This window comes from Rhopalosiphum padi, chromosome 1, assembly GCF_020882245.1.
Source record: "Rhopalosiphum padi isolate XX-2018 chromosome 1, ASM2088224v1, whole genome shotgun sequence".
In the NCBI taxonomy this organism is placed as follows: Eukaryota; Metazoa; Arthropoda; class Insecta; order Hemiptera; family Aphididae; genus Rhopalosiphum; species Rhopalosiphum padi.
The window spans coordinates 18,030,912-18,056,029 of record NC_083597.1 but is presented as its reverse complement, the minus strand read 5'-3'; the positions used below and the strand labels follow the sequence as shown (position 1 = coordinate 18,056,029).

Sequence of the window (25,118 nt, the reverse complement as noted above, 5' to 3'; positions counted from 1 at the left end):
AATAATTAAAGAACAACAGGTTAAAAAATGGATTGTTAATTGAAATTAACTTAAAATAATACAAACAAATAAACTTACTTTAATGTGGCTTCAGCGTCGTTTAACCAATGGAGTAATGAATCCAAAGCATCTTGCACACCATGTGATTGAACTAATGCAGTGTCCAATTGTGATAGTCGATCGGCTAAACCATTACATAAAGATCTGTACTTATCTTCCAATTCATTAACTGGACCTTGAATAGCCTCAATTTCTTTAATACCACTTTGACCTTCAAGTGACCTAATTAAGCCATCTGCAGCTTGCTTGACATTTTCAATAAGTCTAGCTTGTCCCAAAAATTCATTGTTCAAAGTTTTTGTTCGATTGAATTGATCTTCGAGAGCATTCGGATCAGCACCAATTGGTTCATTAAGAATTTTAATAGCTCTTGGTTCAGCTTCTCTAAGCCATGCCTTAACAGCATTTAAGGCGTCTTTATATTCTCTCTGTTTAGAGTTAAGTCCACTTAATTTATCTGCCAAAGCATTAGCTCGGGCTAGTAAATCTTTGTAATTATTAGTCACATTGATAACTGTATTTTTAACCACACTGTCTTGTGACGATACTGGTTCGATGTGATGAAGTCTTGATGGTAAACCAGTTCTGAAATCATTTAAGCAGGTTAGATATTCTTTAGATTCATCAATGAACTTTTGGGCAGCCATTGTGATAAAGCGAAGATCTGCTTGATGTGAAATAACATCAGACACAAACTCTCTTGTAGATTCCGTTGCCGATGTATCAGCAAGTCTATTTATATTAGCTAATGCACGTTCTTTCTCATCAAGAGTGCGTTGAGCTCTATCCATCCAAGTAGTAAATGTAGTAAGCTCAGATTTAAATTTGGATAATTCATCTTTAGCAGATATCAAGCGACGTAGCAGTTTATCAGTACGTTCATTTGCATGATCATACCGCGATTTAAGAGATTTACCTTTCTTCTCAACATTATTTATTTCTTCTCTAGACAAGTATTCACTACCTGTAGCAATTATATGACGCACTTGGTCCAAACATGTTGTAATAGGACGTAACTGTGAATCAATCTCTTCTTTAATCAGCTAAAAAATATTTGTTCATAAATATTATGTTAAATGCATAATGCAAACATTTCAAATATCCATACTTTTAAAATGTTTATTTGATTACGTAGTTGATCCAAATCTTCTTGAGCTATATCTTGATTTGCAATTCTGTCTTCAATTTCTCCAATCCAGTTTAAGTATTCTGATAATGTGTCATCGCAAAGTTTGTACTTTTCTGCCATGGCTTGCTACAAAATAAAATTAACGTTATACAAATATCGATAAAAACCATAACAGTTAAAATTAGAAAAAAAAAAAGTTAGTGCAATTATAAATTTAGCATACAGAATATTACTTTTATTGCATAAAAATTAAAAGCCGATTACATCTATAAACTAATTTTAGTTTTTATTGATTGTTGTTTTCACTTATCAATTAGTAATAAGCCTTTAGAAAAAAAAAACATACAAAATTTGTTATAATAACATCACAAAAATAATTTTGTTAGGCATATTATACAGGCAAAAAATAACTGATATGTATAGCTTTCTAAAATAATCTGGTTGTCCTGAAAAATAAAACACAAACACAAAAGCAATCAAATAAGAAAATATAAAAAAGCTTAACTCATAAAAAATAATATAAAAAGATTTGTTGACATAACAACTCGTATAATTTTAAATCACAATACACCATGCATGGCATACAATTACATCATTGAAGTTACCAAGGTTATTCCTGTGGTGCTTGATTCTAGTAGTGATACAGGTAAGGATGGTACATTTCTACCCTCATTATGTATAAAATCTTCCAATTCTTCTTCCGTTATTGATTCTTGTACAAAAAATTGAGGTCTCATACTATTAGATCGTTCAACTTTACGTTTACCACCTTTAACTTCAACTATTTCAACAGGTGAGGAGACATATTCAATTGATGATGGATCATATACAAAGCTTTTTTCTATAGCTTCTTTCATTGTACTACCTTGATAGTGGCCAGTAGCATCTAAAATATCTTTCTTCAGTGCTTGTTTTAATGATAATGATCTTGGCTTAGTTGGATCAGCTACTACAGCTGAATCTGGGTTAATAATACGCATATCAATGCATTCTTTAAATGATACTAATCTGTCAGTACCAGGTATAATAAAAACACCAGATTCAGGATCAAATAAATTTTGTTTAATTGCTTCAAATAAACTCCAACCTTCTGTTGGCAAATCAGTCCTAGGATCATCTTTAATTTTTAAAGCGTCTAATGTTTTTGTTAGTGCGACTTTCAAAGCACTTTTTGGTTTGAGACCATTAAGTTTTGATAAAAGTTGTAATTCATCTTCAGCCAAATTAATTTTATCTATGTTTCCTTGATGAACGGCGTCAAGTACAGTAATTTCTTTTTCATTTAATGTGACTTTTTTATTTAACACTTGAAACACCTCACCCCTAACCTCACTCGAATTGAGAGTTTCACTAAAATCAGTAATATATTCTTCATTTTTTACCTTTATCCTTTCAACTGGTCCTCGTTCAGCATCCATTAACTCCTTTTGAATAGCTTCCAGCAAAGTCATTTGTGGTCCGTTATCACCAACAACACAAGGTCCCAAAAGTTTGTTTGCTAAACCCTTATCCACTAGTCCTTTTTCGACAGCTTGCTCAATAGTTACCCAACCAGACTTCGAATCAGGTTGAGTAGCAATACGACCAGTTCGTACATCTAATACTCGCAAACGAATTGCTTCGCCAACTGTTAAAATTTCGCCAGTTTTAGGATGAACAATTCCTGGAGCATTAATAATATCATCATCAAGTCCAGTTGCCTCTTCCATACGTCGACGCAATGAACGAATATCTGCATCGCCATTAGATTCAACAGTTAGTGTAGAATGTTGATTACCCATTGCAGATGATTGGTGATTTATATTTTTTGCTGTTATAGTTTCGTCTATACCATTAGTTGATACACTAGAGAAAAAAAACACAATACGACTTTAATCATACAACTACAATAACATACTAAGACTACAGTATCAAGTACTAACTCAGGAATTGTATCATATATATTGAATTCAGTTCTGAATGTGCGCAACGGCCTAGCCTCTAATGTCTTCACATATTCCTGCAACATTTATTTAGACTAATCATTTCTAATAGATAAATTGATAGGTTTAAAGCCAAACCTTGAGCAATTTTACAGTAATAATATGTTGCTTAATAACTTCAAGGGAATAATAATCTACCATTTTTTAATTATTTGTAGTAAAAAATAAAAGTGCAAATAATTGATAAGAGGTGTGTTACTATGAAGGTGTAATCAACGATACTTAACAAAATATTTGTTTTCATACACAAGAGTATATAATTAACACAATGTATTAATAAAAATTTAAATTGACTTATGTAAAAACAAAGTAGTTTTATTTCGAAATTTCTATATATAAATATTTTTATTTTAACAAAAATAGATCATTAAATTTAATTATTTCTATTGTTGAGAAACAAACATTTTGAAATATGACTTTCTGTTTAGGTTTTATATAAATATATAAATATCAAAATGATTTAAAATTATAATTTTAATTTAACTTTAAGCATATACTGTTATTTTTAAATTATTTATTTATTATAAAATAGTTATGCAAAGATCTTAAACGGCACACAGACCAGGATGCATTTGTTTATTTAAAATAACTTATTTATTTTTAAATTATCTGATATAAACACAATATATTTAATGAGATATAAATAAATAAAAAAGAAAATATATGCATCCAAGATAAATAATATATATTTTTTAAATTTTAATTATGTTCATAATTGAAACATTTAATTCATTTTATATTTTACACTAAAAAAAAAAAAATTTTAGATACCCCTTTATTACTATTTTAATTGCAAATTAATTGTCATTTTATTAATTTTTTTTTTAACTTTGATACTTTGTTAAAATCAAATAATATAAAAAATACTAGTTAAAGACTTGGAGATTAATTAAGATTAAACAAACATTTATAATAATAATTTATCCTATGTTCTTAACATTATTAAAATAATTTTACTCACTTGTAATTCAAGATCATCAGTATTGACTGATGCTAGATTTTTCAACTGATCAATCAACATGTTTAGCAATGCTTGAAATCTATGGTTGAGCACGTCAAGTTCATGAGACACAGCCAATTCACCAACACTGGGATCCATATTTTGGCCTTTATTATGATTGCTGGCATCAAGGCTTGGATGAACTTCATCTACCAGCCACGCACAGTAATGTTGAAGTCGTAGGTCATATATCTATTTGCGGGTTAATTATACGCATAGTCTTTGTTATGGTCTGTTAAATGGTTATCATAGCAAATTTCAATTTATATTTTATGTTAAAAAGCATCGTTACCTTAGCTTCTCGTATAAATCTGCCACCGTCCACATTGACACTTTCAATTGCTTTAGTACGTTCCTGCACCTTGTTATACAAAGCCTACGAGATGTATTTGATCAATAAATATAAAACACTTTGTTCGGGCCATAAGGCTTTACTTGGATAATGTAATATACAGATAATACAGTATACATTTATGTTATATTAATATTTAATACTATGCAATATATTAAATTATTATGTATTGTTTATTTAACATGCAATGCATTGATTGAGTTTAAGTAATATACAGTAAATGACTCACCATAACATATTATATTTAATTAATTATGGCAGCTTCATATATTTATATACACTTACCTTAGTGGTTTCAGTAAGATCTCTTGCTTGCATTTTTAGAGGTGCAACATTGTTCAATTTAACGTAGCTCTCATCAATGATTTGAACTTCAGACTGGTACGAATTTTTGTATTTATTCAAAAGATCGTAAGCTGCTTCACAGCTCTTGAGTCTGAAAGAACAAAGATATACATAAATTATAATTGCAAAATATAATAAACGAAAAGTCTTTGTTATGGTAAATCACATATAAGATTATCAATTTCTTTTATTATATAAATAAATATTTAATTGATTTAATTTTGTAAAATAATTTATTATTTTACCTGTCGACTAATTGACTACAAACATTATTCCATCTACTTGTAATACGATTTACATCACTGTCGAGTCTATCCAAATCATGATGAGCAGTACGTGGTAAGTGGTGTCTAGATTTTTCTGTTAAACGTCTAGTGTTATGTTTATCTTCAACCAACTGATCAATGACCGGTTGTTGAAGGACAACATTTTTTTGCAATGCTATCAGATCTTGATGCACCTTTATACAATCATATACATACATACAAATACTGTGTACTTCAATGCAAATCAATCAGATGTACTTACTAATTTTAAAGCGGGTAATTCAGATGGCATTTCACCATAGGATGCTAATTTTATTTCAAAATCTGATATAACATTGTTTGCTTCATCTAATCCAGACAAAGTAATTTCTGCACACTTAAGTCTTTCAACATAAAGCTGAGATAGATTCCATAACTGGTTCCATTGGTTCAAAACCTTATCATGTTTAGCTTGTAAAGCTGCTGTCTTGTTTGGAATGTTTTTGAATGTAGCTTGCATAGCTTCTACGTCTGGACCCAAGTTCTATAGCACAAATAAAATTATTATTATTATTATATTACATAATTTAACAGATAATTAATAAAATACCTTCAGTGATGTTTCAAAGTCTTTGTGTTGAATAACCAAATGTTCCAGAGTGTCCATATCTCTTGGTATAGGGGCACTCAACCTGGTATTTAATGTATGTTCATATTCATCCAATGAAATTTGAATAGATTTAACTTGATCAGTAAACATTCTGGTAAGATTTTTACTGTCTTCTTCAGCTTGTGATCGTCGTTCAAATTCATCAAATAACCTGTTAACTTCATCCATTTCTCTCTTGAGTCTTCTTAATTGAGGGTCAGCTGGATCACCTTCTCTTAACAACTTATTAGCATCTTCATTTAATGCCTTACGAATAGCATTACGTTGATCAGCACCCATGGCCAAAAACTATGAAAATAAAACAAAGTTAAACCTATTCAAAAAATAAAAATATATGTTTATTACTTGAGCCAAATCCCATCCCTTGACAACTTTGATTGTAGCAAATATCATATTTTGACGCATACGCAATTGTTTACGTTGCCATAATGCTGTTGAACGATCATATGCTCTACGCAAACGATCTACAGAATCTAAAGCTTCTTGGTCGGGAGGAGGTATTAAGAATACAACACCGGGAACATTTGAATCATCAGTAAGATTCATTCCTCTAGACACTCTCCATTTGATTCGTCCAGAATTATCATGTAGCAACCATTGAGAACCTTTTTCAACATTAATCTAAACAAAATAAAAAATTATTATTAATACACATAATTATTTATACATATCATTATTTTGTTAACATACCCCATTTTGTTTGAAGCTACAAATAGCGTTCACTGGTATAGGTCTAGTAATTGGAAGTCTACGTTGTTTTAGTGGAACTACTTGCCTAGATCGATCTTCAAGTGTACCGATCACTTCACTGAAATTATTTAATTCTTCTCGGAGGTCTTGCATACCTTTCAACAAACGTTCTCCTTCATCCAAACTAAATTCTGATTGGCTAAAAACAGAATTTAGTAACTCATCTCGTTTGTTTAACCAATGTTCAGCTTCTTTAACATCAGCATAGAACTGATGATAGTAAGTAGCATGCTTTAGATGAGTTTCTAAACAAAGAGTTAACTGGAGTAACCAAGTCCATTGTGTTTGTAATGCAGATATATAAGCTTCAATACACTTTGATGCTAGATGACCCTGAAGAATCAACGCTTCTCCGCGATCTTGGACTGAACTTAATTGAATCTCTCTTTTCTCAAGTTCTGACATTAAAGACTGGAAAAATAAATAATATACATTTATTATACATAAAATAATTAATGAGCACAAGTTTAATCAAAACACAACCTCTATCCCTGATCCAAATGCATGCTTAAAAAAATATTTTAGATTAAAAAATTAATAATAATAATTAAAATTAAAATTAAACCTATTACATATTATCATAAATACTAAATATTACCTCATAGTATTGTCGGATTGATGGTATGTTTAAATCTTTATCACTCCAATCACGATTTAATTCAATTTCTTCTTTCTCATTGAGCCAAATAAGCTGATTTGTAGCTGATTGCAAGAAGTCTTGTAATGTTTCAAGATCAGATAGCCGTTTATTAGAGAAAGTAACTAATTCAGCATAAACCTTCTGCAATGTATTCAGGTGCTGTGAATACAGGGATAATTCGTCTCCGTGGAAATTACTCTTAGCGTTTATACAATGCTCAACTTTAGTATGAAATTGGTCAATTATTTTATGTTCACGCTGGTGTTGGTCTAAAAGTGCTTGGACACTAGGCAAATCTGAACCATACTCAGCCTCCTGTAATTGTTTCTAAAAAAACATAAAACCACATAAAATTAGATAAAATTAAATTAGAATAAAAAAAAACCTAAATTTTCAAATGTATCTTACCAATTTGTTATTGCACCAATCAATACATTCTTGTAATGAACGGAAATGAGTATTGGTATCGACAAGTCGAGTTTCCAGAATGGTTCGTGTTTGTTTGGTAACTGTACGTTCTTCAACAATTGGAAATGATAGAGTAGCCAAAGGAGTAAGAACTTTTGAATGCAATAAAGAACGCAAATTCACCCATCTCTGATGCAGTTTTTCTACCCTAAATAAAATTTAGAAATGAGAATTTAAAAATTTAATGAATAAAATCTAGCTTAAATAAGTTACCTCTTTTGTAACTCAGGTGCCTGCACATATCGTCCTTCTCTGAGTGCTTGTACATCAACAAACAATGACTGAATAGTATCTTCAGATAAACGTAACTCAGTTTCCAGTTGATCAGCATTGTGTTTCGCATCTAATGGATGAAGTCTATCTGCCCGGCGACCTTCTTCCACAATTCTAGTTTCCAACTCATCCAACTTCAAGTCGGTGCGCTTAGTTTCACGGTGAACTTTTTCTGCTAATCTTTGTAAGCGTTCAAGACGTTTTATTTCTTCTTGAATAGCAGAATCTCGATCTTGATATGACATCATCAAACGATTCCAGGTACGGTCAATAGCATCAGCTTGTAATTCGGGTTCAATGTCATTTTCCCCAACAGCCTCAAAATATTTCTATAAATAAAAAAATCCTATAAATATTTCTACCACAAAACACATGTCATATATATATATTATTACTTGAAGTTCCTTGTATAAATGGACCAGGTGTTGCTTTTCACGATGGCGAGGTGGAAGTTCTTCATTACGAAATTTAGTAGAATCGGATGCTAATTTTTTCATTTCAATAAGTGTCGATGGGAAATTACGGTCAGACATTACAGATAGTTTTTCACGCATCCAACGGTTCAATGATGAAGCAATTTCACGATATTCCCCAGAACGTTGTTGAGATTCCTACAAAAATATAAAATCAAAATAATAAAATTGTTGAAAATAAAACTATTATATTTTTACTAACAGAATCATAAAGAGGGTGCAAACGCGGAGGCTCCGGGAACACTTCGTGTAATGACGATATGTAAGTAATAATTGATTTTTCATCAATTTCGTGGGTATCAACGTCTGTAAAAGAAATTTAATAATAATTAATTTACAAGCTCCATTTTAATTTAATGTTGCGAATTGCAATGCACACTTACCTTCGGGATCCAATAATCTGGTAACTCCATATTCTCGTTCAGCGATGTAAAATGCAGACTCCAATCGTTCACGAACATTTTTACTTTTGACATTGCGCCAATCGACTAAATCCGGTCTGTGGTCAGATAATAAATATTTATTTACATTTTCTTCAACAATAAGACAATTTTTTCCCACAAAAGAAATATTACCTATTTCTATGTATAATCGCGTTGAATGCCATACCATCCCGCCAAGAAGATGTGAAGTCCGTCACTCGAACACCTGGGTATTTCGATGTTGATTTGCGAGCCCATTTCAATAAAGCGTCACGCGCCGATACGTTTGGTTCTTCACCGACCACAATGTCCGATATCTATAAAAAAAAAAAATAATAAAAAATAATAACAACAATAATAATATAAACGTAAAAAAAAATAATAATAATGAATACATCGAAAACCACGCTATTACAAGTCGACGCGCGTATTAAATGTCCACATAAGGTTTCTCGTCCCACCGGAGGCAGTTCGAATTACCCATATTACACCGGTGCCATATACATAATTGTAAATATAGTAATGTTTTTTTACACAGAATAATAATAATAATAATAATAATAATAAAAATAAGACAATTATTATTAGGGTCAACAATGCGCACACCCGCCGACAAAAACAAAATACAATTCGGTATACGTGTTTTTTACGATTCGACCGAGCCACCAGTCTTCTCCTTAAATGGGCAGTAGGTTCGCTCTAGAGGCCGTTTACAACACATTCTCGCCCATGTCATTTATTAGTAGGACAAATTATGTGTTATTTTATTCTTTGATTGAAATTATCATTTAACCGAACTAACGTAAAGTAAAACACATTTTTACTCATGAAGACGATTCCAAGTCAAAACTTCGGTCCAAAACAGAGATAGAGAAATAGAGAGAGGTGATTTATGGGTGTGTGTGTGAGTGTGTGTAATATGTATATGTGCGCGAAGAAAGAAATCAAAAACCAGGTCACCATCATTATGCACGTTTGAAGGAAATGTGCGGCATGCAAAAGAAACCATCCATGCGTGCCCTGATCATATAGTCATGTTATTCTTCACTATTACGGCAGCAGGTACAGAGTAAAACATAGACATTATATTATTGTATGTAGATACTACCCATGTTAACTATATTTCAGTCAGATGATGTACAGAACACAACTGTATACATTACAGTACACGGTACAAGAAATAACATGTAAATAATAGCGCAAAATAATATAAGTAGCTTTATCGATGTTTGTCTCGTTCTGTTTTTGATACAAATTTTTATCAGCCTGCACGGATAAAATACCGAAAAATCACAATTAAGCATTTATTCCTATGTATTGGAGCACTTCTTCATTAACAAACGTTACGTTCACTTCGAAACAAATAGTTCGTTCACCTTATTCTTGTTTCCGGTACGCGTCCACTCAAACAGACTGCATATGTGAGAGAAAATGTATATCCTAATATATTGAATAAGCTAATTCAACAATTTAATATCGATTTTTTAAACATTAATAAAATAATATAAATGGACCCTATATGGTAACCACTCATCTGTGTCATTTCTGACTGTATAACAAAAATACAATGCCCTATGATAAACGGGTGGTACAAATGGTACAATAAATTAAAATAGGTACACAAGTTGTACATTTTATGGACTCTTGTCGTCTGTTACTAACCAAACATAAAAAAAAAATACTTGCTAGTTTATCAAAGGTAGTGGTTATCTTAGGTAAACAAATATATGAGTGATTAAAAGAAATTATGTCATAATAAACTAAACATAAATAATACAATTTAAATACTTGTAAAATAATTAAACTTAAAAAAATCATTAAACAAATATAAATTATGTATGAATCATACATGTAAACCAGCTAATAACATATTATTATGACAAAATTTAATTTTAAAATATTAAAATCCAACTATGAGTTGATAGCTTTTAAAATACCTGCAGATTAAAACTTTTAATGCGAGGTGTTGATTTAGGAGTGCAACACACAATTTCACACACGAAAACACTATATTATATATATAACGGACTTCGATGGAAGACGAAAATTAGTCAGCTGTACAGAGGTCTATCTATTATTAGAAGAAAATGATGTACAAGCACAATTTAATATGAAATCGCCTAACGAAATATTTAAAAATAAGCGTTATAGAGGTTTCCGTCATAGGGGAGAGGGTGAATCCATAAATAGAGGTTTACTGTAATAAGTAATAACTGAATTAGGATTTACTCCGCGTCCAATATAATATATAGTTGCGTATACATCGACACATCATGTATATATGGTGCGTGTACAGTGCGTGTATGTGGTTAAGTACTTTACAACTATAAACATAATATGTCGAACACAGTATAAATTGTGTATATAGACATTTCATGTATCTATAATTTGTAAACTACTTTCATTCGAAAACAGATTGGCCTTATCTATGCATAATAAGAAAGCAGAAAAAGAAAAAAATCTATTATTCAATAAAACAAAACATGTGTCCTATATGATAATATAATATTATAGGTAACTACCGACATTGACAAGCACTAAGCGAGTATATTTTTTTCTGCGATAAACACTCGAATTAATTAGACATCCTTAAACGCTACACACGAAAAAGCCATTCGGACCAATTTCTTACAAATACGCGGAAAACGGCCGAGAATGTTTCGATCATTTCGATTTCAAACTATTTCCGTTTGTGGAAAAACTTTAAAACCGAAAACAGCCATCACGACAGGATAAATCATAATATATAGGTACATGATATACAAGCCTGCCGAACATATTATTATAACATATGGGTGCGAGGCCTATGGTGTGCACGATTCGTGAAACTACCTTGGCCTTCTTGGTTTTGATGACCTGATGGTGATGTCTGGACGAGGTCCTCTTAGATTCCTCATACGGCTGGTCGGAAACCATCATCTGCCCGGTTTTCATCATGCTCTCGGTGGCCGACACCTCGACGCCGCGCGTCAGCACTGTGGTTTTGCGTAAGACGCGAGTGGTGACCGAGTGCCTACCAACTTCCGGCCGCTTGTCCACCTTTTGCGACTCGTGATTGGACCCGGTCACCTCGGTGGACAAGTGCCGTTTTGTGTACACGGCCTGCAGGTCGCGCACGTCATCGTCGCCCTCCCGGGTGCCCTGCATGAATAGGCGGCTACCACCCGGCCGGCCGGCCGCCCCTGACGACGATGACACCTCCTTGGAGGCTTTGGTGAACCGGTACATAATACCGTCAGCGTTTTGATCTCTATCGATCTCGATCTATTTGGTGTTCGAGTCAATTGCTCTTTGCGCGCATAGCGGCGCACGATACGTTTCCGAAAACCGTTTTTTTTTATTTAGTCCGTCAAATTCGTTATTTTTGTGTGTAGTGCGATGATGTTGTATGTATAAGTAAATGTCGTGTGCATACGACAAGTTCGGGACGATAGCAGCAGCGAAACCGTTACTGAGCAACGATGAACAACGACGACGATAAACTGCACGCGCGACACGGCCGGTGCACAAGAGATAACTGAACCGTGTTAAGCCGTCGGGGGCCGGGCCGGTGTTGCAGCAGAAAGGCAATACGTGAATGAGTAGGAGGACGAGGAGGAGCGCGCGCACAGGTATACAGGTACACTATACTACGGAGTGTTGTCGCGGCTGCGGCGTGCGTAGAGGGGAACAACAACGACTGTGTATGGTACCTGCTCGCAATAATAATAATAAAAAAGCACACTTCAAGGTTATAACCACGCATACGCACCGCCACCGCACCCGATCACCAGGGAGAGAGGGGCCCATTGAATAATATTGCGAGAGACGCGATACGCATACGCACGAGGCTTTTCTCCGCGGAGTCGGGATTACGCGGTTTCATTGAAAAAACAACGATTGCCCAACGCAATTGACCAGGCTGCAGGACTCGATCGTCAGTCCTATGTATATGTAGGCCCCCTCGAAACCACCAACAGCCGTCGCAGATGGTGTACCTGAGTATTATGATATTATTGTAGGTAATGGAATGTATTACGATAACAACGCCTGGCGCCCACGGATGTTGAGCCCACGCTCGACCTGGCCAAAAATCTCATCGCCGCGTTTACGGCGTGCACCACATATCCATATAAAGAGCGCTCGGCCAGGTGCGTTCGGATCCTTGGGTCGCCGGGGACCTTGGGCGAGCCATAACGTAGGAGTCACCTGCCCGGCGGACGCTGGAGGAGGCCGCGGATTACATAAACACCGTTGTGCACAACATAAATACATTATGGGTATACGCACCAGCGCGGACGGAGGCGGAAAATCAGGGTTAAAACCGGATATAATGACGACAAAAATAGATTTTCGCAATCGCTTGTGGTCCGAGTGCTTTCCACCGGTTTCTACGCGCTTTATACTTATTAAACACATTAAAAATGTTTCCGGGAAATCACGACGTCAATATTACAGATGTCGGATACCTATATTATATAGTAAGGTACAGTGATGGAATAGACATTAAAGTATACGGACAATACATACGGTGTAACGCGATGACACGCGCCGCCACCGTTATAATTCACAACGACGACAATATTCGTGATGTACGTTATTATTATTACGAGCAACGCCTCTATTCGTGATATGATTTATAAAACAAAAATTATACCGTTCCTCCGTTCGAAATGTTCGAATAGGTACTCTCATTGTCTTGGACATTTAGAACGCACAATACCGTAGCTAATACTGATACGCAAATGCATTGACCAAAATATGATAATTTAACGCATTTCAATAAGCTTTATTGAAAAATTATTGCCACCACGTGGAGAGTATAATTTTAACTGGTGTACCAAAAACATACAAACAAATCTTATACGCGACATATATGTACAATTATTATGCGTAAAACTAATTAATTCACCGTAGTTTTTACAAGAAAAAATATTTTTTTTTAAAGGACAATATCAATATTATAAATTATTTATTAGAACTTACTAAATACTTATCATTTAGAGGTAATTTGTATTATTAAACAATGATGATAGAACCATTATCTGTTCAGACTTTTTACATTTATACTACAATTCAAACGAAAAAACTTTAATTTAAATTTATTTTAAAATGCACCATATTAATAATTAAAAATACATACTTTTAATCGAAGATATGTTTTTACAATAAGAAGCTAAAAAAAATATAGAAAAATAAATTTATTTATAATTATTACTATAATAATAGAATTATAGAACACTGAAAATTAATACCCAAATATAAGTAAAAAGGTGCAAAAAATTAAAAGAAGTAAAGTTAATAATTAACTATTTACCTGTTTTACAACTCATAATTTATTATTTTTTATTTTACACAATAAAAACATTCTTACTAATTATTTAAAAAAAATTATTGAGGTAACTACTATTACATGAATGTTTTTATAGTTGCCTATCTAACTCCCAATATAAAGTCTCTAAAAAATATTTATCATAGAATATACTAAACAAATATTTATATAATTTTTAATACTTGATTACACAAAATTATATTAAGATACTTATTACATTTTCAAGTAAAAACTGATTAAATTAATTCACTATTCGGAGGTTATTAAGATACATCAGGAATATGATAATATAATTATTAACATACCCATTGCTATTTATTGTATTTTTAAACAATTGAATTAAACGCGCTGTTTACTTGGAAAATCGACATAATTAGAAAATATTTTAAAAGGAGATATTTGAAATATTATTTTAATAAAACTAAAAATATATTTATTAACAAACAAGAAATCACAAAATTATAAGTAGATACGTCATATTATTATGTAGTCTTTTTTAATATATTCTAGTTGTAACATACTTTTAAATTATGTATTTTTATGTTTTGAATTGTTGAAAACGTAAAAACTAGCAATAAATACTATACTCGTATAGGCCATGATCAACCACACATGATTTTCAGGTGCGCCCTGTGTTTAGTTCTATCACACGTGACCAGCGTTGTGTAACAATTTATATGATATGGCTATCCGAACATAAATACTCATACCCAGCAATAAACGTTAATGATACTAACCTGGAAATGAAGTATGATAGTCCATATGAGACCCAGCGTGAGTTTTGGGTTGCCATCTACAATATCTTCGGCCCGAATGTTCACCAGTTTGATCTATAAACAAACACAAATTAATATATAACTTACAACTATTTGTTATAAAAGTAGAATTATTAACCTTTTTGAAACGCAAGTATTCCAGTGCCATCTGAACATTTTGTAACATATGAAATCGGAGTTTTCCTCTTTCTCTTGGCTGAAAATTAATTCAAAAACCATTATTATAAATATTTATAGAATATTTAGAGTACTAAGTAACTTGTCTTTGCTGATCTATTAAATATACGATATTAAGAAAAGATAAACAATACAATATATTCATTGAAACACAACAATAATAGGCACAATTTAATGGACTTTTTTTTACAATTTGTATTACACAATTTTCCCCAGCAAAACAAAGACAAGGATGTATTTCAGGCCTTGGCGCATCACTTTATACGGAATATCAAGTTCTAAGTAGCTGCTGGCCGTAATTATCATTGTCCGGTTTGCCGGGAACACCTTTCTTGGATGTAATAGCATTTTCCTTCAATTAGGTTTTTACAACTCTGTATATAATAGTACTAGCCTACCCCTTAAATTATAAAATACAAAAGATAACAATTAAAAACGACAGAATTGTCGAAACCGCCCACAAAAAATATCGTGTTGAGGCACTATCAAAAGTTTTCGATTACTCAAAACATCGATTATTATGGCCTAATGATCATCTGACACGTTACAAATCCCATCAAGGCACACCCCAAAAACCTTGAAAGTAATTTTTCTAATAACATATAAAATACTAGCCAATACATGAAAAACATTTATCTTTTTCTAAAAAAACAATACCTCCCTATATGTATAATTTTGTAATGAATGGTCTATATTTTTAATATTATTTATTGCTTACCAGTTGATCTCCGGACAGAACTTCGAGTAATGATATCAAGTTCAAGCCGTCTTGCAAATCGATGAATAAGTCTCCAACATGACGGTTTGCCTGTAAAACCAGATAATTTATTGTTAAACACTCACATTTCATATATGCATTTACCTGTTATTATTAAAGCATCGACAATCAACATATTTTATAATAATAACTACAGATCCACAAATTAATACAATATACATAATAGATTTAAAAACAATCAGAAAAACGTGATATAGAGACTACTAAACACATGGAAGGCAGTAACAAAAAAATATAAACTTTCTACACACACAAAATAACACAACCTATAGGTTAAAGTAATAATACTTCTAATAAATACATAAAAAATTCACTCAAAAGAAAATATTTGAAAACGTTCAACTTAAGAAAACTTACACAAGAACAACTAGAATTAGAACACGCCTGCAAACAAGTGTATGTCTGAAACATACAATTTACTCATTTACTTTTAAAATAAATAACGATAAAAATGAACGAAATTCCGATCGTGTCAAATTAAAACGTGACTTATGATTATTATTTTTTTCTAAATAATCCTACCTTCGAGTATTTCCAATGCTGCTTTCATATATTCAGGGAAAATGAAAAAAAAATATAAAAATAACTTATATAAACAAGTATTTATCAATACAGTAACTTAAAAATTAATAGTATATATTGTAATACGTAACACCCTCTAAAAATATTCTATTTATTTACGGTTGTATATAAATATTGGATAATAATTGAATAATAATAATACGAAACCGTAATAATACTCAAGAAGGTATACTCTCTATAAAATATAATGTATTGCAATTTAAGATTAGTATTTATTTTAATATTGTTGAAAGGTAAATTATATTTTATTTTAGATAACGGAAGTAATATATACCCACCATATGCCAATCCTTAAAACATATTTTTGCCAAACCAAAATATATTATTCAATATGAATAATATGATATTTAAATATTTCCGTTTTGTGTTGGTGGATACATCATTAACTAGTACGAAAAAATAAGTTGGCGTTGATATTTTTTAGGTACCTAATATGTTATTTATACCTTGACCCAAAAATTATAAATTAATAACGAAAAATAATAAGCATATGCACAATAAGATCAAAAAATAAATAAATAAATAGAATCATTGTTGTATTTACAAATAAATTCGTTTATTTATGTGAACATTTACTAAAACAATAGGTACCTAACTTTATGATGCCTTCATCAATTTGATGCAAATTAATTTTTGGGATTGTATGAACATATATTTGTAGAATATAACAAATAAAAATGTAAAATGTAAAATGTATTTCAAGTACAAAAAAAAATAATTTAGTTTCACATTAAATACTTAACGAACTTTACTCTAGTCATAAATAAAAGTATAAACAAGCTAGTATAAGAATACAATAAAAGCAATTACGGCATAGAGAAAATCACCCTCTGAATTATTTAGGAATATCATCATAAGATGTATCGTATAATATCTAAACCCGTTAAAATATAGTGTTAGCGCGAGCAACAATTATATTTTTTATTTTATATTTGCATGTACACACTTATGTAGTTTTAAGATTTTTAACGACATTTTCGACATACAGAGCATATAACATCAAAATAAAATATTCATCCATAAATATTGGATAAGCCATACAAAAATAATTATAAAGAATTTTTATAGGTGTATTATTTGCGAATTTCAAGGGCATCAGAATTCTATCTCTTAGTATAACTAAATTTTACTGACATTTTAAAGGCTAACAGATATTGTCTCTTTTTAATAAATAAATTATACAAACTATCAATAAAAAAAAAATTGTTCTTTGTTTACAATATAATAGTTTTTTTTTAAATATTTTAACGAATATATGTACCAAAGATACAAAAATGATAAATTGTTTGCACCATCGTTTTTAGGTCATAAGCGCAAAAGATAAAAAAAAAAATAAAGACATTTTATTAAGCACCAATATAATATTTTATATATTTTATATGAGTATTTCAAAATATTTAAAAATACTCCTAGCTATATAGCTATGTCTTCCATCGGAAATTACGTAAGGTATGCTGTTTTTAGTGGATGATGCTGATAACTTTTTCACAATGCCCCCACATTAGGGACTTGATAAATTATTTTTAATACATAAATATATTAAAAATAATAATTTATATCATTATAAGTTATAACAATAAATATTATAACATTAATAAAAGGTTAATACACTTTTTTAAAAGAGAAAGAAAACAAGTTTTCTTTTGTGTCTTAGCATTAAATATTTTTCTCTCCCCCTTTTAAAATTTAGTCAAAATCACTACTTCATGGAAGTGATAATTTAGAGTCAAAACTTCAATCGATTATAAATTAAATATATTTTTTACATCATAAAAGTTTATTTATATGCAACTAAACTAACATAATATCCTCAGTTATTTGTATAATATATTATCTATTATACAGTAAGTTATCATTACTATAATTCAATAATTAAACAGTTCATATTAAAAAAAGAAATATATAAATAGTGGATTCGGAATTCATAACACAATGATGAGTATGTGGTATGGTATCACAGTAAATTATACACTAAATTCATGTTAAAACTATCTTGTAGGGTTGTATACAAAAGCGCTTAATGTTTTTAAAATGTGTTCATATTCAAAATGTAATCAACGCATTATTTTAAGATATCGATATAATAAAAAAAAAACACCATCATACAAAAATATTGATTTTATTATTTTTAAAATAAATTCTTGTTGTAAAACTATATATTGAGTTACATGACAGTTACAATTTTAAGTAACATAAGAAATTGTGAAATAACTTTAAAATATATCAACCAAAACCGTATTATAAGCAATAAAACGTGAGACTTTTTCTTAAATGTTAAACCACAATTATTTTTAAAATATAAAATATGTTGTTTTTGAACATAGATATATTTTATTACTTAAAAAACTTCCAGGCTCAACTAAACATAACAGAGTGACTAGGTAATAAAATTATTTATACGTTAACCAGTATAAACATTTACGCATGTTTGTTTTGTTCAATGATAAGACTCTTTTGTGAACAAAAACGATGCAATTCACTATTCAAATAATGGGAATGTATAATATTTTGTTCTCGACACGTGCATAACTATTAATAGGTATCTATAATGACTATTGACTATACCATCATCTTAAAAATTTAAGACCAAAGTTTAAGAATTTTAAGTATAACATAATTATTTTTATTAACATTCGACTTATTTATGTTCATATTATATATATTATTAACATTGAGTATATACTAATTATACTAATATATAATATATACATATTATTATGATACGTATATGTATAAGACTAAATAGTAAAATATATAATATATTACTCACTTTTTTCAAATGTTTGTTTACCCATTTTGTAAACGTTTTCTTTTGTATGGCGTCTCTTTCATCTGAAAATAAAAGCAAAATTTTAATGTAAACATAATATTAAGGTCTATTTTTCTGGTTAAAAACATATTTCCCATATTGCAGTTTACACAAGTAAATCATTTATTATTAATATATGACCTATATAGTTATAATATATAGCTCACTATGTATAATGTACTGATATAACATTATGTAAGTACTTAGTACCTACACACCAGTTTTACAAAAAACTTCATCTAGCATATACTTATTAGTTATTATAATACAAATAAATTTACGTAAAACTACATAAATTACGACATTTCTAAATTTTAAAATGTATAACAACAACAGTTCAGTTTATACCCAATATAACAATATTCATTAGACATGCAATACCGTGTAATTACTGTATCTGGGAGCGTTCCGGCTACACGTAATCGAATAATTTACAAGAATTTATTTATCGCTTTTGCGAAACGCTTCGAATTTTTTCTTCGACCTATTTGGAATATTTTACGCCTTTGGGCTTTCATTTATCGTTACACTAAAATTAAAATTTAGTATATTTATATTTTATGACCGTTCTTGTCAAAATTGAAATAGCTACCTAATAATAATTAATATATTATAAACTCGTAGATAGCATACAATATGTTAGATAATATTTACAAAAACACATTATGGTAATTTATTTAGACACAGTCAATACTAATTTCTTATTTATTTTATTTTTGAAACAAACCAAATTAATTCTAACTGTTCTATTACATATGTCATTGTACATATTATGGTGATGTTTACATTGTCATATTCAATAATTCAATGCACACATAGATATTTTTAAAACTGTAATGAATAAAATTTACTTATTCCATTTTATAAATCCATTACATAAAAAAAATGCTTATATAATATTAATAATATAATGTATATATTATATATTTATGGTTAAAACTTAGTGCGCGCGATGTCTCCGTCTTCTAAGTTGACACGAATTAACATAATACGAAATTATCATAAATTTTAAAGGTAAGAAAAGTATATTATCAGTGTTCAATAGTCGTTTTTTTAAATAAAAAAAAATGTTAGAATATTATGAAAACAAGAAGAATTTGTAACTTGTAACTTAATAACGTTTTAAAATAATCATAATTCAATCGCTTAAAAATTAAAATATATCCCAAAAAAAGCAACGGAGATGATAGATAATTATTTTACCTTTAAATCTGATATTATAGCTTTATTTATGATTATTTATAAAAAAAAAAACGATCAACATAAAATGTATTCAGATGGACAATAATTTATCTTGTTGTTTTTTTGTAATACGGAGAGAACATACGCGGACATCACGTCCTCTTAGTAATATTATATTCAATATTGTCAGACAGGCGTAGATCCAGAATATAAATACGAGGAGAGGCAATCGCTCCTTAGCCCCTTTGAATCCACGCCTGTTATCAGACAATCATGTTAAATTCTACCTTTTATTAAACTGTATGCAATAAAATGCAAAACAAAAAAAAATATTCTTCAGAAAATATAAAAATAATGATTCTTTTATAAATTATCAAATGTTCAACAAAAACTTTCTGGTGAATATTTTTAAATACAAAAATGACACATTCGGCTTAACTAACTAGAGACAATTATATGTAATAAATGGTTATATGGTACACATTTTTAGATTGGCAGACAGTCAAGTAAGTATATGAAATGGAATAATTCTAATTTAAATCATAATTTGGCGTTGGGACTACCTAACTGATATACATTTCTACGTCAAAATCATATATTTCGAGACCGTAAAAACTTAATTTTGATGGATTTATTGAGCAAAAATAATGATATATAAATCTATATATTTTATAAAATTATATGAGTATATAGATTATTTTGTGTTAAAAGAAACATATATTTTTAATCGTTTAAACTCTTAAGTATAAATACAATACCTAATTAAACTAATGTATTAAATATAATATTTTGAGATTTAAATTAAAAACCATTAATAATAACTCAATTTATTTTAAATACAAAATATAAGTACCATTTTAGTCCATGACACTTATTGCAAATGTTATGTCTCAGATTTCAGATTCATTGGAAATAAGTGAAATAAAAAAAAAAATAAACGTACTTCTACAAAAGGTCTCTCAGCACATTTAAACTTTAATTAAAAATATGTAATAGGTAGGAAGGTACCTATAAGATTAATTTAATAGTCGCGTTTTATAAAGAATATTTTTAGAATATTTATATAGCCGAAAAGAGAACCATTAATTTTAGATATTTAAATAAAAATGTACTACACATGAATAACAATACATTTTAATGCTAAAATAATTAAAAGATTATAATATAATTGTGTTTGTGTGGTGCATTTCCAAATCAGGCATAAATATAAATATATATAATATAATATAATGAATCAAACGTTCTTGAGAAGGCAGTAAAATAATCAGTGAGCCTACGCAAAAAGTATGCCAAACGTAATATCATATATAATTAATTAATTATTTATACGTTATCGTATAAAAATAAATGCTTTAAAACGATTGCGCAATAATTCCATACGTTTAACAAAGTAACAATAAGACTATGGCATTTGAAAGACGTAATTTAAATAATAATAAAAAAGAAATTGAGTTGTTTGTTTAATTTAGATATACCTACATAGTTTTAATTTGAAATTAATAGTGGACGCTCGAGAATTAGGGTGGTCCTATGTTTATTATATAATAACTATTGATTATACCTGTGTATACGAATTAACCTGTATATTTTATTTTCATCACGTTTTCACTCGTTCATAATAATCGTTTAAAACACTAACCTATACAGAAAAAAAATAAATTTTTTATTATTTTTTCAAATGAAATATAACAAAAACATAATTGAATGATTCTAGAACTAAATAAAACGACACGTTTTTACAGTGTATAGATTTTCAGATACCGGAACGGGACAATATATTTAATGCTATTGATTTTGGTAATTCAACTATGGTCCGATACAGTAAAAATAAAATATTCAATATCATAATATATTATAATTTTATATACTTATTAGTTATTATACTCTGGTAATAAATACCATGCTGATATCGTAATAATATTATTGTTATTTGTTACATAAAGCCTGTGTAGCGAGCGACGTCGCAGACATTTTTCAAACGCATTCTCCTCTGTCGGACATAAATGAAGAAAATTTTCTATAATAATTTCACCTCGGAGAAAAACAAAAGATCCGAGGTAAGGAAAACCAACAACAGCAAAACCTGACAACCTGAGGTCGAGCTCTCATTGTCGGTACACATAGCACGACTCATATAATCTATAAATACATATTCATACAAGTGTACGATAAATTTTCTAATTAGCACAGCGGCTGCTGTGGATCGTAATACCTGTTCATTGTACGTCATAATATTATATACAGAGTGATCTATTTCACCAGCAACACTAATTAGTAATTGTATCAACCAACCCATGCGATTTCGAGAGAAAACACGTTTTACACGAAAAACTTATACATCATTAACCTCATATAATATGTTAAATATTGTAATACTAAACAAAGAATAAAAAAATAAAAATTATTTTTAGAAAATTAAAAAAGTTAGCGTAGCACCCTGTATGAAACTCATAATAATGTAATGAACATAACGAAAGATCTATCGAGGTGTAAGCAAATACCGACAGTATATATAGCAATATAAAAGCCCTCAGGGATAGGGGGGGGGGCAGTCAATCGATCTTTCCAAGTATTTGAACACGTATGACTAATTATATAAGTACATATAATAAATAATAATATAATAATGTGCATTATATATTTATTTGTTACGCTGTCGCGGGGTCGCGTCATCGTCACCTCCAGCGATACAACAGCAACCATAAGTTCTCAATGATAAAGTGGAAGCAATATTTTATAGAACTTGCTTTTCTGGTTTTTTGGAGATCTGCTGATAATATATTGAGTTTCAATGCTTAAGAATTACGAATAAAGGTTTAAATTATTGTAAAAAATTGAATCCATGATATATTTTGTATGTTATCGTTTTGGAAGAGGTCGTGAGACGATTATAATTTCTTTTTTAACAATAATGAGGTTTTATTGTATATGTTTATTTCTATAAAGTTATAGAAAAAAAAATTGATAATAATAATCTTGTTTAAAAATATACATATGTATTATAAAGTGTATATATAGCTGTACACAATCTTTCGTAAATCGTATTATTATAAACATTGGTATAAAGCTTGTCCCCGCGAAAAGAATTTCAGTAGACGCCTATATGGCAGCTGAACGCATTCAAGACGACTTTTATAGTGCTGCCGACATCGTATAACATACATATTATTATATACGAGACTTCTGCACGTACATGCGCGCGTGTGCAATGCATGTATACATAATATAATAATATAACATAATAGTAATAATATCGTGGTTGACGTAACCGTTTACCTGGTATTTTAAGCAGCTACCAGTCACCATGATGATTCAACGCGCCTAACTACGAACCCGGTTCGCTCGTGTAGTGTATTTAATATCGTCTAATTAGCAGATCATTGAGTAGAAAAAAAACTCGATGTAGATAGATTATACAATATATAAAACGATAATTATTTACGACGTCAGTCATCATATTTCTCTAGGTCAGTATTCCAAGGCCACAACTAAAATAATAATGAATTTGGAGTAATCGAACTATAAAACTTCCCGGACCGGAAATTATGTAGAAAGACCAAACGAGAGCAATGTGTTGACTAGACTTTAGTGGGAAATACATTGATCTCCATTGCTTTTATTAATTTTTCTTTCTGTAATATGGTTGATTTTTAGTGTAATAATTACCAAAACTAGAAGCAAATTATACAAGCACAGCACACACTAATAAATCCATTCAATTTTATTCTAAATGAAAGTTTTTACGAATAACCAGAATATTTATTAAATAATTTAATTTAAAAATGTTCAATAAATAATACCACAAATGGAAATGTAAAACTAAATTTTAAATTATAAACAGAGTTGCAAGTCCCATTAATTTTACACTTTTTATACGCAGTAAATTTTGTTTATATTTATTATTTTTTTATAACGAGTATTTTATTTGGTTTATTTTTATTTTGAAGAATGCATTTAAAAAAAATGCATGTCACACAACAATATTTTTACTAATATACCTGTATTGATTAAAAATGTACAATTAAATAATTAATGCAGAACTAGGTCAAATTAAAATAAAGAATACCTTGCATTAAAATGCATTCATAATACATATGCCATATGCGGTTATATTATATGTGTATATAGTTATATTATAATAAAGATTCGGCCCACAAATATTCAATAGGTATACCTTAAATAATAAATTTAATAAAACTTTATATAATTATGTATATACGATGGACTATAGAGTATAGACAATACCTTATAAATAATATTCATAGATTTATAAATTAATCAATGTTATTATTACCGAGTTATCAATTTATATATACTAATATGTATTTAATTGGCAACGCCATTTAATCAATTGAATTTCCAATTGTAAAATTATTATAAATTTAAAAATATAATATATTAGTATTTAAAAACATAAAATTCAATAGACACTTTAAATACGTCTTCTAGAAAAATTAATAGTTAAATTTGTGTAACTCATAGAAGAAAATATAGATAAAGAAATATTATTTTATTTGTATGACACAATAATCATTAATTTTTAATTAGTGTGAATGTTTTTTGTGAAGAGGGCGGGGGTAGACTACGCCTTTGGTGGGTGGTTACTTTTGTTTTACTAGAACTATATTTTTTTTTAAATATATTCCACTGCGATACTATATTATAAATACCAAATTAATATATTTCTAATAACA

The 25,118-nt window shown here is 29.8% G+C and overlaps 1 protein-coding gene across 28 annotated transcripts in view; it reads right to left on the bottom strand.

Annotated features, from left to right (window-relative positions):
* The window catches only part of LOC132931900 (dystonin), a 75,573-nt gene that overhangs the window by 23,977 nt on the left and 26,478 nt on the right, over window positions 1–25,118 (bottom strand). For 12 of the 28 annotated variants that reach the window (XM_060998017.1, XM_060998027.1, XM_060997987.1 and 9 more), the window contains exons 3-28: window positions 19,204–19,265; window positions 16,374–16,391; window positions 16,209–16,253; window positions 15,792–15,881; window positions 15,015–15,092; window positions 14,858–14,950; window positions 8,963–9,126; window positions 8,771–8,886; window positions 8,590–8,693; window positions 8,310–8,525; window positions 7,855–8,243; window positions 7,582–7,789; window positions 7,132–7,500; window positions 7,017–7,040; window positions 6,474–6,944; window positions 6,129–6,404; window positions 5,724–6,071; window positions 5,397–5,657; window positions 5,114–5,328; window positions 4,809–4,959; window positions 4,464–4,547; window positions 4,133–4,363; window positions 3,112–3,188; window positions 1,795–3,034; window positions 1,169–1,315; window positions 79–1,103 (exon numbers count right to left, since the gene is read on the bottom strand). In XM_060998017.1, coding sequence (XP_060854000.1) covers window positions 79–1,103; window positions 1,169–1,315; window positions 1,795–3,034; window positions 3,112–3,188; window positions 4,133–4,363; window positions 4,464–4,547; window positions 4,809–4,959; window positions 5,114–5,328; window positions 5,397–5,657; window positions 5,724–6,071; window positions 6,129–6,404; window positions 6,474–6,944; window positions 7,017–7,040; window positions 7,132–7,500; window positions 7,582–7,789; window positions 7,855–8,243; window positions 8,310–8,525; window positions 8,590–8,693; window positions 8,771–8,886; window positions 8,963–9,126; window positions 14,858–14,950; window positions 15,015–15,092; window positions 15,792–15,881; window positions 16,209–16,253; window positions 16,374–16,391; window positions 19,204–19,265 — 6,502 coding nt within the window. Of the gene's footprint in view, window positions 1–78; window positions 1,104–1,168; window positions 1,316–1,794; window positions 3,035–3,111; window positions 3,189–4,132; window positions 4,364–4,463; window positions 4,548–4,808; window positions 4,960–5,113; window positions 5,329–5,396; window positions 5,658–5,723; window positions 6,072–6,128; window positions 6,405–6,473; window positions 6,945–7,016; window positions 7,041–7,131; window positions 7,501–7,581; window positions 7,790–7,854; window positions 8,244–8,309; window positions 8,526–8,589; window positions 8,694–8,770; window positions 8,887–8,962; window positions 9,127–11,641; window positions 12,342–14,857; window positions 14,951–15,014; window positions 15,093–15,791; window positions 15,882–16,208; window positions 16,254–16,373; window positions 16,392–19,203; window positions 19,266–25,118 lie in introns of those variants that run through there. The other 16 variants (XM_060998116.1, XM_060998187.1, XM_060998196.1 and 13 more) reach the window with 8 other exon arrangements.